We start from the raw sequence: 14,620 nt of genomic DNA on the forward strand, positions 1-14,620 counted from the left end.
CTCCCATCCCTTCTTCTCTTTTTCTTTCCCTTCCTTTCCTTCTGCTCCACTCTCTCCACTTCTTTGCTCTTCAACCCAATTGCTCTCTTCATCTCCCATCCCTTCCTCCGCATCTCTGGGTTTTCCCCTCCATCCTTTCTGCTACCCCCTTCTTTGCAAACTCTCTCTCTCTGCCAAGCATCCATTCATCTTCCGTCCGACCTCTTTCCTTGACCTTCACCGAGCCACATCTCCCGCTTCCCTTCTTTGGGTGGTGGGTCTTTTCTCTCCTCTTCCCCGCCGTCTGTTTCTCCGGCACCACTTTGCCTTTGCGGGTTAGAGAACGGGTGCTTCCCCCAGGGGGCAGCATGGCGCTCCTAAGCTCCCCCACCGAGACCGAGTGCTTAACCAAGCCGCTTTTCTGCCGCAAGGGGGCGCTCCGCCAGAAGGTTATCCACGAGGTGAAGAGCCATAAGTTTACCGCTCGCTTCTTCAAACAGCCGACCTTCTGCAGCCATTGCACAGACTTCATCTGGTGAGAGAAACCTCAGCGTCTAAATCCCTCCCTCCCACCCCCATTTGCCTTGACCCTTGTGGCCCGTTTCCTACTACCCAGCCTCATGTTCTACAGTCCTGTTAGCGATTCGGATCTTATGCCTTTGAAAAAGCTATCTTTTTTAAATTCCGTGCCAGATGCTGAAAAAGTGCAGAAGTGAGCAATAGATGCAGAATTTAGCAGGCTGGCTGTCCTATTATTATTTGTAGATCTATTTTTGAATGTATACATGCCTTCCTCTGCACATCTTAAGTAAGTTTCTACTCCTCTTTAGGGAGGTCCAACCTTACTGAAATCTCTAAATCAGAAGAAGGTTTGGCTTTTTGTTTGAGGTGGCTTGTGATTTTTTATTTTTTTGTGTGTCAATCAGTTAAAAGCCTGAATAAAAAAAAATGCAAGAAAATGCAGAATTTGGTCAGGTCACAGATTTTACTGATCCTTGCTGAGAATTTACAAAATGTCAGCTCAGAAGGATTTACTTGCTGCCCATGTTGAATTAAACCAGTGGTTTCTATGAGTGCTTCCAGTAATACAGGTCCTAGCACTCTTAAGCCAAAATATATTGAATGGTGATACCACCTTTCCATCTTTACAAGATTTTCTATATGGATAATGGATAATATAGAAAAACATGAGAGATTTACAAGAGGAAAAAAAACATTCTTAACTGGCTTGTAAAATTCTATAAGGCAAGATGTTTACACTTAAGGTACATTTTGCTGATATGGGAACTTTCTGTATTAATGTGTTGCCTTTAATGATCTTGTCAAGCCTAAGTTAATGGCTTCATGCCTGTATGTATCCTTCCTTCCTTCTTTCCTCTATGTTTTTCTGCAGCTCATAGATTTTTGAGGTGCAACCTGATAGTTTAAATTTATAATTCTGCTGCTTTAATTCTACCACATTTAACCTCCTTAGTTTTGCCTCTTGAGACTTCTGTTCTTCAAGCCATAATTTCATATTTCCATTTCTGTTCCAGTCCACAATTCTACTTCATTGACTCAATAATCCTATTTATTTGTTCTTCATTCTGATAGTCACCTAAACTGTGATACATTTGGCCCACTTTCTCTCCTGTAGTCTGTGGCTCTACCTAATTGTAGTTGATCCCATCTATGATTTCATCTTAAAGACTGAATTAGGTGTGTCCTCAGCTTCAGTCAGAGTTCTGCTTTCTGAAAATTTAATTATGTAACAGATATAGAAAGTATACCACAATGTATTATGATAAGATAATTTGCTTAAGAGGCTTCACTCTGGATACTTCATCTTATATCCCATGATTGAAGTACTAGATATTTCTGGTCATTTTTCTGCTCAGAATGCCATCTTCCATGTTATCCTCCATTTTATCCAACAGTATATAGTATATTTCTAGAGCTGATAAGCACACAAGTAAGGCAGTGGGAGTGATATGTTATTAATTAATCAGCTGATGAGCTACAGATACATTAACTGCTTTCATGGAGAAGATCATACAGAATGATACAGGCTTTTTGAGAGAATATGGGCTTCTTATCATTGAAAAAAAATCATGTACAATGAACCTCCCCTGTGTTAAATAGGGAAGTAGAAGACGGGCCCTTCCTTTCTGATGATCTGTGTATATTCCATTTCTACATGGATAGTTCCAGCATTCAAAGTGGGCGTGACAGATAAAATAAGAAGATTGCAGAATGCAAAGAACAATGTGACCTGATTATACATCCCTCCACGGGGCATCCCTTGGACAGCAAATCTGCACTGGGAAATTAATTCTAGCAAGTAGCATGTCCTTAAATTTTTTCCTCCCCCTCCCCAAACCCCAGTCGCTAACAAAATAGTGATAACCTTCACACATGTTTTATTTCCTCAGCTGATAGTGGATAGAGAAATGTAGGAAAGGCCACTAGGTAGATGCCAATCCACTGTTAGTAAGTTGGCAGGATAAATAAAAAAAACTGGATGGGTACCTGCAAGACAAGGAGCACAGTTGTCTGGTCCTCACTTAAATATCAGAGGTGATTATCTACTTGATAAACTTCCCAGTCCTCTCTTTTTCATCACTCTGCTTTCAAAGCAGGGTACACCCTCATGGTGACCATCACCTCTCTAGTTCTATTAAGATCAGCAATAAAAAAAGATCTATTCTTAAATGGTATAGCTTGTTTTGTTTGGTGCCTCTTGAGACCTTGAACTATCTCCAGATCATTGGTTTGATACTGTCTCCTATTGATTCTTCTAGTACAGCTTTAGAAAAAGCGTTTAGTACCCATCTCCCATTGAGACAAATAAGCCAGAATAGACCAAAGTGATTTGGGGAAATGTTAGCAGCTGTTCCTTTCTAATAGGTTCCCTTGGCCATCCCATTCTGCCACAAGCTTTCTCAAGCTTTGCTAAAGTCATGATCTGTAAAAATGCTGTTTATCGACTAAACTACATTGGGTGGCTAATGAATTTGGTGGCCAGTTTGCAGAGGCTAAGGTGGTGACCTAGAAACCAGGAGACGGTGAGTTCTAATCCTGATTTAGGCATGAAAGTTGGCTGGGTGAATTTGGACCAATTACCAGGAGATGGTGAATTATACTTTATCACCACTCCTCTTTGGAATCAAAGCCAGTTTGTTGACTCACTCTCTCTCTAGTTCAACCTACCATACAGGGTTGTTGTTGTGGGAAAAATAGGAGCAGGAAAGAATATTAGGCTGTATAAAAATAATAAAGGCAGGATAAAAATCTAAAACAAATTAAAATAGAAAAAAACCCACAGTAAGATTTAACATGCTATGTAAACCAGGGTGTTTCGCCCTTACTGAACACACATAGGTTTAATAAGGATTAGATTGTGGTTGTTTTTTTTAAACACAAAGCTGAAAACGTTTGGCTTTGTTGAGGTTCAGCCAGGCATACTGATGACTCCTTCTTATTTCACAGATACCTATAGTCACTTTTTTATTTAAAAGAAAGCAGCATTGGAGGCTAAGAATGTCAGTGGATAAAGTGTATGTGTGCGGGAGTGAGAGAAGTGTGTACAGCATGTGTGCGTGCGTGAGAGAGAATATAAACCTATGCAGCTTAACTCTTTTCATTGTAGAAGTTTTTCCCAACTAATTTCTCCAGCAACATTTCTCATTTGATAGAACACAAAATATAGAGACCTGCCTTGTCCACCCTCTATTGGCTGAAGTCAATATTTTCCTCCCCTTTCCCCCATTAAAGCTACTATTGCGTCAATATTGCTGCTTGACCCAGAGAGCAAACTTAACAGTTCATCATATGAGTACTGATACGTTTTATCTTGCTAGGACAAAAGCAGTTGAATCCATAGATTGCATCTGTTTTTGTGTCCCAGCATAGATCTAACTCTCTCCTTTTGCCTATCAGCTGCCACAGTTTATTCAAATTTCATAACACAGATCCTATCATAGATCTCTGACATCCAGTCCCAATTAGCCTTCATGCTACATCTCTTTTTTATTTCTCTATACCAGAGCTTCCCAACCGTGGCAACTTGAAAATGTGTGAACTTCAATTTCCAGAATTCCCCATGGCTGGCTGGGGAATTCTGGGAGTTCAAGTTCACATATCTTCAAGTTGCCATAAAACACTAGCATATAATTCTCCTGACTGCTTTCTGTCCATAGGGTATCCGAATAGGGCTCAGTGCAGAGTATATTTTATGATGGCTTCTTCTGGGATTCTTTATGCGACTGGCTCCACAACTCAGCAAGCGCCACTAAAGCAACAATAAAGAGGATTGGCCTAGTATGATGGGAAAAATGTTGGCGGAAGAAGCAAAAACTCTATTTGAAATGTGAGAGAAAGACAGCTACATGGCAGGAAGAAGCATTGAGTCACGTGTCGGGCCTTTGTTGAACCTCCCATCTTGGTTTGTGACTCACCTTGTAGACAGCATAGAAACAAGCCTTTGTAGTGATCAACTCTGCCAACCTGCCAACATTTCCATCTGAGGAGGGACAACTAGGATTTGCCCCTTAAACACCAGTTCTGATACTTCTGTACGGCTGTTCCTCAATTTGTGATCACAGTTGGGACAAGAACTTCCTCTCCTAAGTGAAGTAGTCAAGTGAATTGTACCCAGTTTTATGACCTTTATATTAAGGGTGTTAAGTGAATCACCATAGTTGTTAAGCGAATCGTGCATTCATTGAATCAGGCTTCTGCTGTTGACTTGTTGGAAGCTGACTGAGAAGGTCTCAAATGGCGATCACATGACTCCAGGGCTCTCAATTATCATAAATACATGCCAGTTGTCAAATACCTTAATTTTAATCATAAGATCATGGGGAATGTTGCGAGGATCATAAGTGCAAGGATAGTTTGTGAGTCTCTTTTTTCAGTGCTGTCATAACTTCAAACAGTTGCTAAATGAATGGTCGTAAGTTGAGGACTACCTGTAATTCATATTTGGTCCTCAAAGGGATTTGTATTACATATATAAATCTTTCATAGTTTGAAATTCAGGTAAATATAATGAAAAGGGAGGGGATTCTAAAAATCTGAGACAGAAGCAAAAATGGGATGACTTAATACCATAGCCTGCAGTAAAGAAAATGTGAAATGTCAGGTTTCCTTTTCCAGGAAAAGTCAGTGGAATAAATTTGGAGGAAAATAGCACAGTAGTGAACTTTAAAAGAGCGGATTGGTAAAGACAAGAGAAAGCAAAAGCATTTCAGTTGGCAGCAACTGCACATAAGAAAAAGCCTGGCCAACTTCTTCTAAAAAGGTGGAAGTCTAACTGAAAATTTACCACAGCTTTGTACTTATTTAATTTGCTCTTTTGCTGATGAGAAGATTAATAGAAATAGGATAGTTCCTGCCCTTTCTTGACAAGCCCCGAAAGATGTAACAGAAATGGAAAAGGTGATAGGGAATGAAAAAAGAGCCGAAAATCCACTTCTAAATTGCATCAGTTTCTGATAATGACTACTTGTAACATTGGGAGAAGTTATTAATGTTCATCTCATAAACAGCTATAATGGAAACCAGCAAAATTGCTGGTTTCTTTGCTGCCTGGTGACAGAGGGAGACGAATTGGAGCTCAGCGAAAGTGGTTGGCTTTTGAGCAGGGCTGTTGATGTCTCTGCCTCCCTTTGCGCAGCCTTGTAACATATTCTTGCATACTTAACTGGCCTAGAAGATGAAATATGCATGAGGAATTTGGTTATTGACTTTAAAGTGTAGCTGGAGGGACCTCTATTTTAGAAGTGTATTTTAACACACAAGCACTGTCCTCAGATTCTGCTGAAATTGTCACGGTTGGCAGCAAAATAAATAGATATCTATGCACGCTCATCCAACTATTTAAATACGCCTCCCTCCAACTTTTCTTTTTCTTCTCACAAGCTGCTAGAAAAAAAAATCCATAGCCTATTCTTCTAGCTTTAACAGCAGCTTTATCTTCAGATAAAAGCTGGTGAAAAAATGTTAAGGTGTGAAGAGAAACATTATCACCTGGCTTTAAAGTAAATTCAGGTGAATAAAATAGGAGCAATACAAACCACACAGGTACATGCAGGTGCACACAGGCATGCCAGTTTATTTTGGCATCACCTTTTAAAAACATGCAAACCCAAGCAAAAATAAGCCTCTATAAGTGAGTCAAACATCTGCCTGTGTATGGATTAGCATGACAAAAGAAATGTGCTCCACCTACTCACATACAGCCCAAATACTTATGTCTTGCTATTCTAAAAAAAGCATAAGATTTATAAAATCTGGGGTGGGGGAAAAGCCAGAAAGAAGAAAAACTTTGTCTATTCTTCAGTATCTCTTTAGGTTACTGACCAGGTAAGTGTAAAAGGAAGCTTGAGGGAAGACCTAGTTAAGATCTTCCTAGTTAAAATTGTATATCCCTCCCCCAAATAAGTTATAGGCAGCTCCTGAAATCACATCTATGTAGCAGACTCTTCCTTATGTAAATAAACATATATTTTGATTAAATAACTATTCTTTGTCTTTTATCTTAAAAGAACAGAATATACACATACAATCCCTTGTATGTATGTACAATTCTGCAGTGGCAGTTTGATCTAAAATATAGCTGCTTAAGGAGAGAATTGGAAATGGGAAATACTCCACTTGAAATGTGGAGTGAGATTCAAATTCATTCCACATTTTGCAAAAATTCACATCTTGCAACCACGGGAGTAGGAAATATTATAAAAGCCATGTTTTTTTTTTTAAAAAAACCATCAGTTCCAATACTGTAGTGCTACAACTGCAGATTCATGTTGATGTCATGTTTGCTTTTAAATCAGATTTGCAGTTTGTAAATGTACAGAAGCCTGGATTTTTTAAAAACAATGCCAAAATAAATGTATAAATAGCACTTATCTATTCAGTAATCTCCTGTGGAAGCAGTGCACATAGCTATCCGATCATTCTCTTGAGGATTTGCCATTTATCAATTTTACATCCTGATTTAACCACACAGTTGAACAAATTGTAGTGGCTTGATTCACTTATAATGTAAGACATAAACCATGGATTACAAACTGCTATAGTGTCTTTTCACATTGCATTAATCCCAAACTAAATAACTACATTATAGCTCAATTCAATGTGTGAACTAACCATGCACTTTCTATCCTTTGGCAGGCATCTCCATCTGTATGAAAATAGCTTTAGGATAGCTGTTAAAGTGATCAGTCCTGGATTTTTTACCTCCCAGTCAAATTTCATTTTTCATGCCATTCTTATTCCTCTAACTCTCATGCATGAAACCGATGTTCAGTGTGCAATTGTTTAGTTTTTCCACTTTTTAGAAAATTCCCCGGTTTGATTTTACCTGGTTTTAAAAGTAGTGCATATGGCAGTACATGAGGACTGCAATTGGGTGAAAGAACTTTCATAACCTAAGCTAGAGAGAAAATAGATTTTTGAGAGGGAAACTATTGTTAGGAGGGCTGGGTGAAGTGGAGTAGATTGTCTGCAATATGTTTTTGGAGAATAATAAACCAATGGATCATAATCCAATAATAATGATTTTAAATTTATTACAGCCACCCACCTCAATGGGCAGGTTACAAATACAATACTGTACAATAAAACAGTTTCAGTTTTCTTGGCCACTTCAAGATGTATGGACTTCAACTCCGAGAATTCTGGGAGTTGAAGTCTATATAGCTTAAAGTTGAAAAACATTGGAACATACAACCTAACAGGCAACGCAGACAAAAATAATAAAACACCAGCAACCCAACCCAACATAACCCAACCCAACCCAACCCAAACCACGGGCCCTGCATACATATCACCTCAGGCCTGAGACCAACTTCAGGTCTTTTTGCTTTTTGGAAATCTAAGAGGGCTGTCTGTGAGGTGGGATATCCTAAGACAAATTTTCTCAACCTCAGCAACAAAGATATATGGGGATTTCAATTTCCCAGAATTCCCATGCTGGCTAGAGAATTCTGGAAATTGAAGTCCACACATTTTAACATTGTCAAGATTGAGAAACACTGCCCTAGAGTATCAAGCCATACTAAACCATACAAACACTCTGGAGTTTTTAGGAAGATTGCTAACAGAAATGAGAAAGTCAAATCTTTCTTCCACTAATCTTTCCTTCCTTAAGAGAAAATGGGTTTCAAATCTGTCTCTTTCACAATGTTTGTCAAATCTGCAGAAATTAGCCTTATTTTAATTGCTCCATTCCATTTTCTTAAGATTACTGCCCAGAACCTGTGGGGTTTCTGGAGATGGACTGGCTGTCCCTGATCAAGTATTTAGAGACATGTTGATCTGATCTGGAATGCAATTCTAGCAGAAAGTGACAAGAAATGATATAGTAAGAGCAGTGACTCATTCAGAGACAAATGAGCAAACTCCTGTAGCATATGGGCAGTTTTAGCCAACGGGAAGGCTATAATTATTTAATTGAATTACTTCATGGCATAACACAGTTACCCTTTCAAATCTTTGCTGGTAATGATTAATAGGGACCCAAGGAAATGGTACTTATTTTGATTCATCGTACAATCCATTTTATGTCTTTCCAGAAGTAATTCTCATTTAATTCAGTGGAACTTTCTTCCAGGAAAATTCATATAGGATTGTACTTTTAATTAAAAGGAGGGCCAGCTACCTGTTTGTCATAGAAATCTTATCCCTCACATTTGCAGCCTTATTTATTTATGCTCTTTTCCCCACCTCAGTCCAGAAAGAGGCTAAGTAATTTACAGATAATGAAAAACGTAATAAAACAACAGGAGGAAACACTAATAAATTATGGTAATAATAGCCATGGTTTATAATCCCATTAATGCATTAGCTTATACAGACCACCAGTAGCTCCATAACTCAATCCCAAAAGCCTCCAAAAGAATAGGTTTTTATTAGCTTCTGGAAGGCCATGAAAAATTAGATTATTCTCTCAGGAGGCAAGCTACTTTTATAGGGTTGCTCCTACACACACGCTCCTCTCCCACTGTACCTCCTGATAGGTGGGAATCTTTATGCTGCTGTTCCTTCATAAAAGAACTCTATGCTTTAAATCAGTGTTTTCCAAACTTGGCAACTTTCAGATGTGTGGACTTCAATTCCTAGACTTCCCCAGCCAGCATAGCTTTCTCAGAGAAGAGGAGACGTGTTGGGCACTGAAATCACATCATAGAAAGTTAAACTAGGAATTCACTGGATAACCCATAGCTGGCTGGGAAATTCTGGGAACTGAAGTCCACACATCTGAAAGTTGCCAAAATTGAAAAACACTTGTCTTAAATCATAAAAAGGCAGACTTTTCAGGACAAATTGAAAATTCCTGGATTTGCTCTCTGTAATGTCCATGGAGATTCTCAATCATCTAGATAGTTGTTGTCCCAAAGATGCTTTTTCAAGAGGCAAGTGGACTTTCCTCTTTTTCTTTGAATATGTTTCGCTTTTCATCCAAGAAGCTTCTTCTGCTCTGACCGGATGGTGGGGAATGGAAGGAATATAAATCCTTCCTCTCAGGGTCACCTGAGTAGTGCAAATAGGTGTGGAGCCAACTATGTTATGAAGCTGTGCTTTCTGCAGGATGTTTTCTGCCCTGTGTCCCTTCACTGTTGAAGACAGGCACAGTCTGTTTTGGATTGGTCTGTGTTGTCTGCATCTCAAATTGAAATGCAAATGGTTCCTGTAGTCTGCAATTTTTCTAAAACCCAGTCATACTGCTGCACTATTTGAAGGGTGTTCATCTCAAAGTGTGTAGTGAGATGCAGACAACACACTCATCTCTAACGGCCTGCGTCTATGTTCAACAGGGAAAGGACACAGGGCAGAAAACATCCTGCAGAAAGCACAGCTCCACAACACAATTCTTTCAGTCCTTTGTTTTCTTCAAAGAAAAACAAGAAAGTCCAGTTGCCTCTTGAAAAAGCACCATTGGGACGACACTGTCTATGAAATGGCCAACAAGCTGGCGGGAGGCAGTGCACAGCATTAGCAGCCCAGCTGCTGAGGAGGGGGCTTCCCCAGAGCAAATGGGCTGAGGGTTAAATCTGCAAGTCAGGGGTTCCCCATTCCTGCTTTACTGTTTGCAGACATTGAACAACTAAATCTTAAGGTGAGATGATGAACGAAATTGACTTGTTGAATGTTGATAGTGTCACCCAGTTTCTGAAGGTCTCTATCAGGAGAGATCAAGATAAGCACTTATACACGGAACAGTGTTTCTTTCTTTAAAAATTAGGAAGCTGCAAGAAAATGTAGAATTAAGGTACAGGGCAAGAATTCATAGCTGTTCAGAGCTCCGGCAAATCAGGTAAGTGGGGCATATTACATACAGGAGAAGAAGCTGGGGGAACTTGCTTTGTGGGTTTAAGACATTTTGTTTAAGAAATTTTGGTAGAATCCAAGATCCTGTCATCTTAATTCTTCCCAACATGTTTTAATATCTTGCTATTTCTAAACGTGAGTTCCACCTCCTTTGACAGCTCAGAAGTTGTCCCTCTGAAGGACATAACCATTTAAAAATGCACCACAAGGTATCATGTGAGGTTCTTTGTGTGTGATTTTTAAATGCTTGAAACCTCGTTCTTCTAGCCTGTGTTTTTTGTCCGCTTTCCTTGGTGGAATTGTTTCTGTCATAACCTATTTGGCTTGCTTATTCCTTCTGTGCATTTCTAAATATAAATCCAAGTGCTGAAATTTAAGATGAGAGAAGCAAGTAAATACTGCATATTGATAAGTCCATAGAGACAAAGATAGGGAGATGAATTTCTCCTTGTGAGTTGACATAAGTTTTGCCAATTTATCATTCACCAGTCTGCCTCTCTAGGTATTGATTCACTAGCAAAATATTAAAAGAACCGACTTCTAGTTGCCAAAGATGGTGACAGGGAGGTGAATTTGACTAGCTGATTTCTTATGTAGCTCAGAATGCTGGGATCTTTGCAGTTCATAGCAACATAGATGTCAGGCGTGAAGAATCAGGACCATTCATTAAGTTCCAATTTATTGCTCGCCTCTATACACAACAATCTATTCAACTGATAGTACTAAATTAGCACTAGATAAGGTAATGGAATTCAAGTGGGGCTGGACTTGGACCACTTGTGGAAATCTAACTCTAGGCTGATTCCTCTCTTGACCCGGCTCCCATGCTCTGCCTCTCCTCCTGCAACAGGAAAAGCTATGTTAGATCAACCAAGATCTAGCATTCTGTTCCTACAGTGATGAGTGGTGTCTGGAAAATCCACAAAGAGTATGTGATCAGTGGCTCACCTTCCTGCCGATGACCTTCAACTCCAGTCTCTTAAGAACCATGCACTGTTGGAGGAGATATTTAGCCTTGGAGATGACAAGCCATCGATGAGACCTATCTTCTCACCCTGGTTGCTATATAGCTCTAAGCATGCCACATTGACCACAGTGGGACGACTAACTAAGCGTTCATATCTGCAACATCAATCACGAAGTAATGAACTGGTTGGTTCGGTCCTTTTGCTTAACTGAGTGTATAGAACCTTAGGCAGGTTTTATTAAAGATGAACAAGAATTGTCTTAAACGGATAAAAGGTATATAAATCTTTATTCTCCCCCTCTCAGATTTTGGCATTTCTGAATTCCATCTCCCCAACTGGTGCTCTTTAGTGGCGTTGCACTCCTGCTTGAGCAGGGGGTTGGACTAGAAGACCTCCAAGGTCTCTTCCAACTCTGGCATTCTATGTTTGATGAATTTTCTGAAAATATAAGAAATGACTGTTTTGGGGAATGCGAGGAGCTAACATCCGATACATCTGGAGGATAAGATTGGAGACTGATGCCATATATTTTCTCAGGCGTTCTAACTCCCTGAGTATTAATATCTTCTCCAGAATTTAGCAAAATCTTTTCTTTATCTTCCTTCTCTTTTACAGCGTACATGTGTATTTATTAAAGCCACATTTAAGACATTTGTTAGCTCATGCCTGCTCTTTAAACAGGCATCCTACGCTTTGTGTAAACTAACCATTTCTTTTCCTTTTTCTTTCCTGCAGGGGGATTGGAAAGCAGGGACTTCAGTGCTTAGGTAAGACCTTTCTTTTGACGATGCTCTTGGCATGGTGCTCTTTTCCCCATTAGAGTGCCACATGGTGTGAAAGCACAATCAGCCTTATGGAACAGAGCAGCAGGGTTTTTGGAGGGGAAGGAGAAGATGTGGGCGCTGCAGCCACACTCCTTTCTCCTTGAGTCCCCAAAACATGGGGCCGTTGTTTACAAGGAGAACTGTGCTCTGCACATGCTCAGAAGCTCTCCTGGTCAGTTTGGTTGGCTCACAGCTTGCTCTTGATTAAAAGAGGGTTTTTTAAGCAGGATTTGTAAATTTTTGGAAATGACAGCCTTATGTTGAGGGTTTGCAACTTAACAGATACGAGTTACTGGGGAAAAAGCTGAATAGGTTCTCTTGTTTGAGTAGAAAAGACTACAAGGAAGAGTAGGAGACAATGGTTTGGTTAATTCTTGGTTTTGGGACTTAGCCATATGCTGGCTGGGGAATTCTGGGAGTTGAAGTCCAGATGTCTTAAAAGTTGCCAAAGTTGAGAAACGTTGGGATATACTAGATATCAAGTTAACATCTTATTCAGAGATAGCTGGGACTGAGGAGTGCTAGATGCTGTGATGGCAAGGGAAGAGCAAAGGGTGTGGGGGCAGGGCCAGGCTGCCTCTAATTTCCCCAATTCCCATTTTAATCAAGCAATTTTTGCACACACAGAAGAGTCCCTGATCAGTTTTATTGTTTCTCTGAACTACATTCCTTTAGGCTATTTTAGGACTGTGAAATGTCTCTTTCTTGTATATTTTATACACACATCTACCACACCACCCTCGTGCCTGACTTTTCTGTCAAAATCTACCTTCATTTTTTCACTTGTCCTGTTGGCTTGAGATTCCTTTGTATTCATATACATGTGGTCCAGTGGTGGGATTCAATTTTTTTTACTACCAGTTCTGTGGGGGTGGCTTGGTGGGCCTGACAGGGGAAGGATACTGTAAAATTTCCAGCTAGAGGTGGTATTTGCCGATTCTCCAAACTACTCAAAATTTCCTCTACCAGTTCTCCAGAACTGGTCAGAATCTGTTGAATACCACCTCTGATGTGGTCAGGTATTCCTGTTTACCTTTTGTTATTTATTTATTTATATTTCATATTTCTAAACCACCCATCTCCCTGATAGATATTTGTTCATTTACTGTTCATTTACTTATTTTTATCATCAAAGGAAATTCTCAGTCAAACAGATTATAGTTGTTCCAAAGGTGCTTTTTCAAGAGGCAACTGGACTTTCTTGTTTTTCCTTGAAGACTTTTCCTTTTTCATCCAAGAAGCTTCTTCAGCTCTGACTGGAAGGTGGGGAATGGAAGGATTTATATTCCTTTCAGACAGTTGGTCACTTGCATTCTTTTAGAGAGTCACTGAGGCCACTTGGAGGTTTGTCTGTGTCCTCAGGGTCACTTGAGCAGTGCAAATGGGTGTGGAGTTTTTTTGGGAACTGCTGAAGGGACTGTGTGGTAGACTGGAGATAGAGAGAAGGCTGTTCCATTTTGACATAGATGGCCTCTTTGACCCCTCTTTCAAAGCAGTGGTCCTCTCTGTCCAAAATGTGGACTTAGCTGTCATCAAAGAGTGGCCTTTGTCTTTTAAATGCAGATGGACGGCTGAATCTTGTCCTGATGGGTTTGTTCTCCTATATAGTGCTATGTATTTATGAAGTAGTTGTTTTGTTTTCCCAATGTACAGATCTACACACCGCTCACTGCTTTGTACTGCACATATGTTGCTTAGTTTGTGTCTGTGTTTGTGTTCACCCCAAGGATAAAACACTTTTTAGCTTTTACATTTAATTTGTTTCATTTATTTCATTCACTCTTTGTTCATTTACAGGGGCCGTTTTATCCCACCAAGACTAGCAATTAATATGCCCCGCCCAATGCATACTGATTGGAGATAATGGGAGTGTATCAGGAGAATTTAGGAAAGTTTAATCTTTTGCACGTATCGATTGCTGCCACTCCAGCAATCTGCTTTTAACATATTTCATGCAGTTCTTTTTTCACCCCAAAAGACCATTGATAATAGAATAAATTCTCCAACTGTGATACACGTTTTTTCATGCCCTATTTTCAACTATGTACAAGGTAACTATGCAGATGCAGTGTGGATGAATTTGTCAATATGTAGATTCGCTTTGGGTAATGTGTCATTAGCTGCTCTACCTTCTTTCTCTTGGCCAATATGAGTGACCACTTCTCCTACTGAACTTTGGTGTGGTGCCAACACACTTTTTTTTTCTGTTTGGTGCCTTTCTGTTTTCTTGTTCTCGGCTACCATTGATTCTTTGCTTCTTCATAAATAAATCTCAACAGTTAGAGGAGCCAGAGACTCTGCATAGTCTAGCTATCCATCAGAGAATAAAACTGGAAGGGGATGCAGCACTATAACTAATTAGATGGTTTAATTAGGCATATATATTTGGGTACATGCTGGAACATTTAAAATTGGAAAAGTAAGACTCATTTGACTAGTGCTAAAGTAGAAGAATAAGAATAGTGAGAGAAATGAAATTTGATTAGCAGGAAAAGATCCTGGAATAGGGCTGATAACTTTAACAGCTATCCCAAG

General features: G+C 39.6%; 1 protein-coding gene across 1 annotated transcript in view; it reads left to right on the forward strand.

Annotated features, from left to right (window-relative positions):
- Nucleotides 1-289: 289 nt before the first annotated feature.
- The window catches only part of PRKCG (protein kinase C gamma), a 44,396-nt gene continuing 30,065 nt past the window's right edge, over nucleotides 290-14,620 (forward strand). Inside the window, exons 1-2 of the mRNA XM_026711889.2 lie at nucleotides 290-514; nucleotides 11,997-12,028. Coding sequence (XP_026567674.1) covers nucleotides 348-514; nucleotides 11,997-12,028 — 199 coding nt within the window. The 5' untranslated portion in view covers nucleotides 290-347. The remainder of the gene's footprint in view (nucleotides 515-11,996; nucleotides 12,029-14,620) is intronic.

Source organism: Pseudonaja textilis, chromosome Z, assembly GCF_049901715.1.
Source record: "Pseudonaja textilis isolate UNSWEBS1 chromosome Z, rPseTex1.2, whole genome shotgun sequence".
Taxonomy (NCBI): Eukaryota; Metazoa; Chordata; class Lepidosauria; order Squamata; family Elapidae; genus Pseudonaja; species Pseudonaja textilis.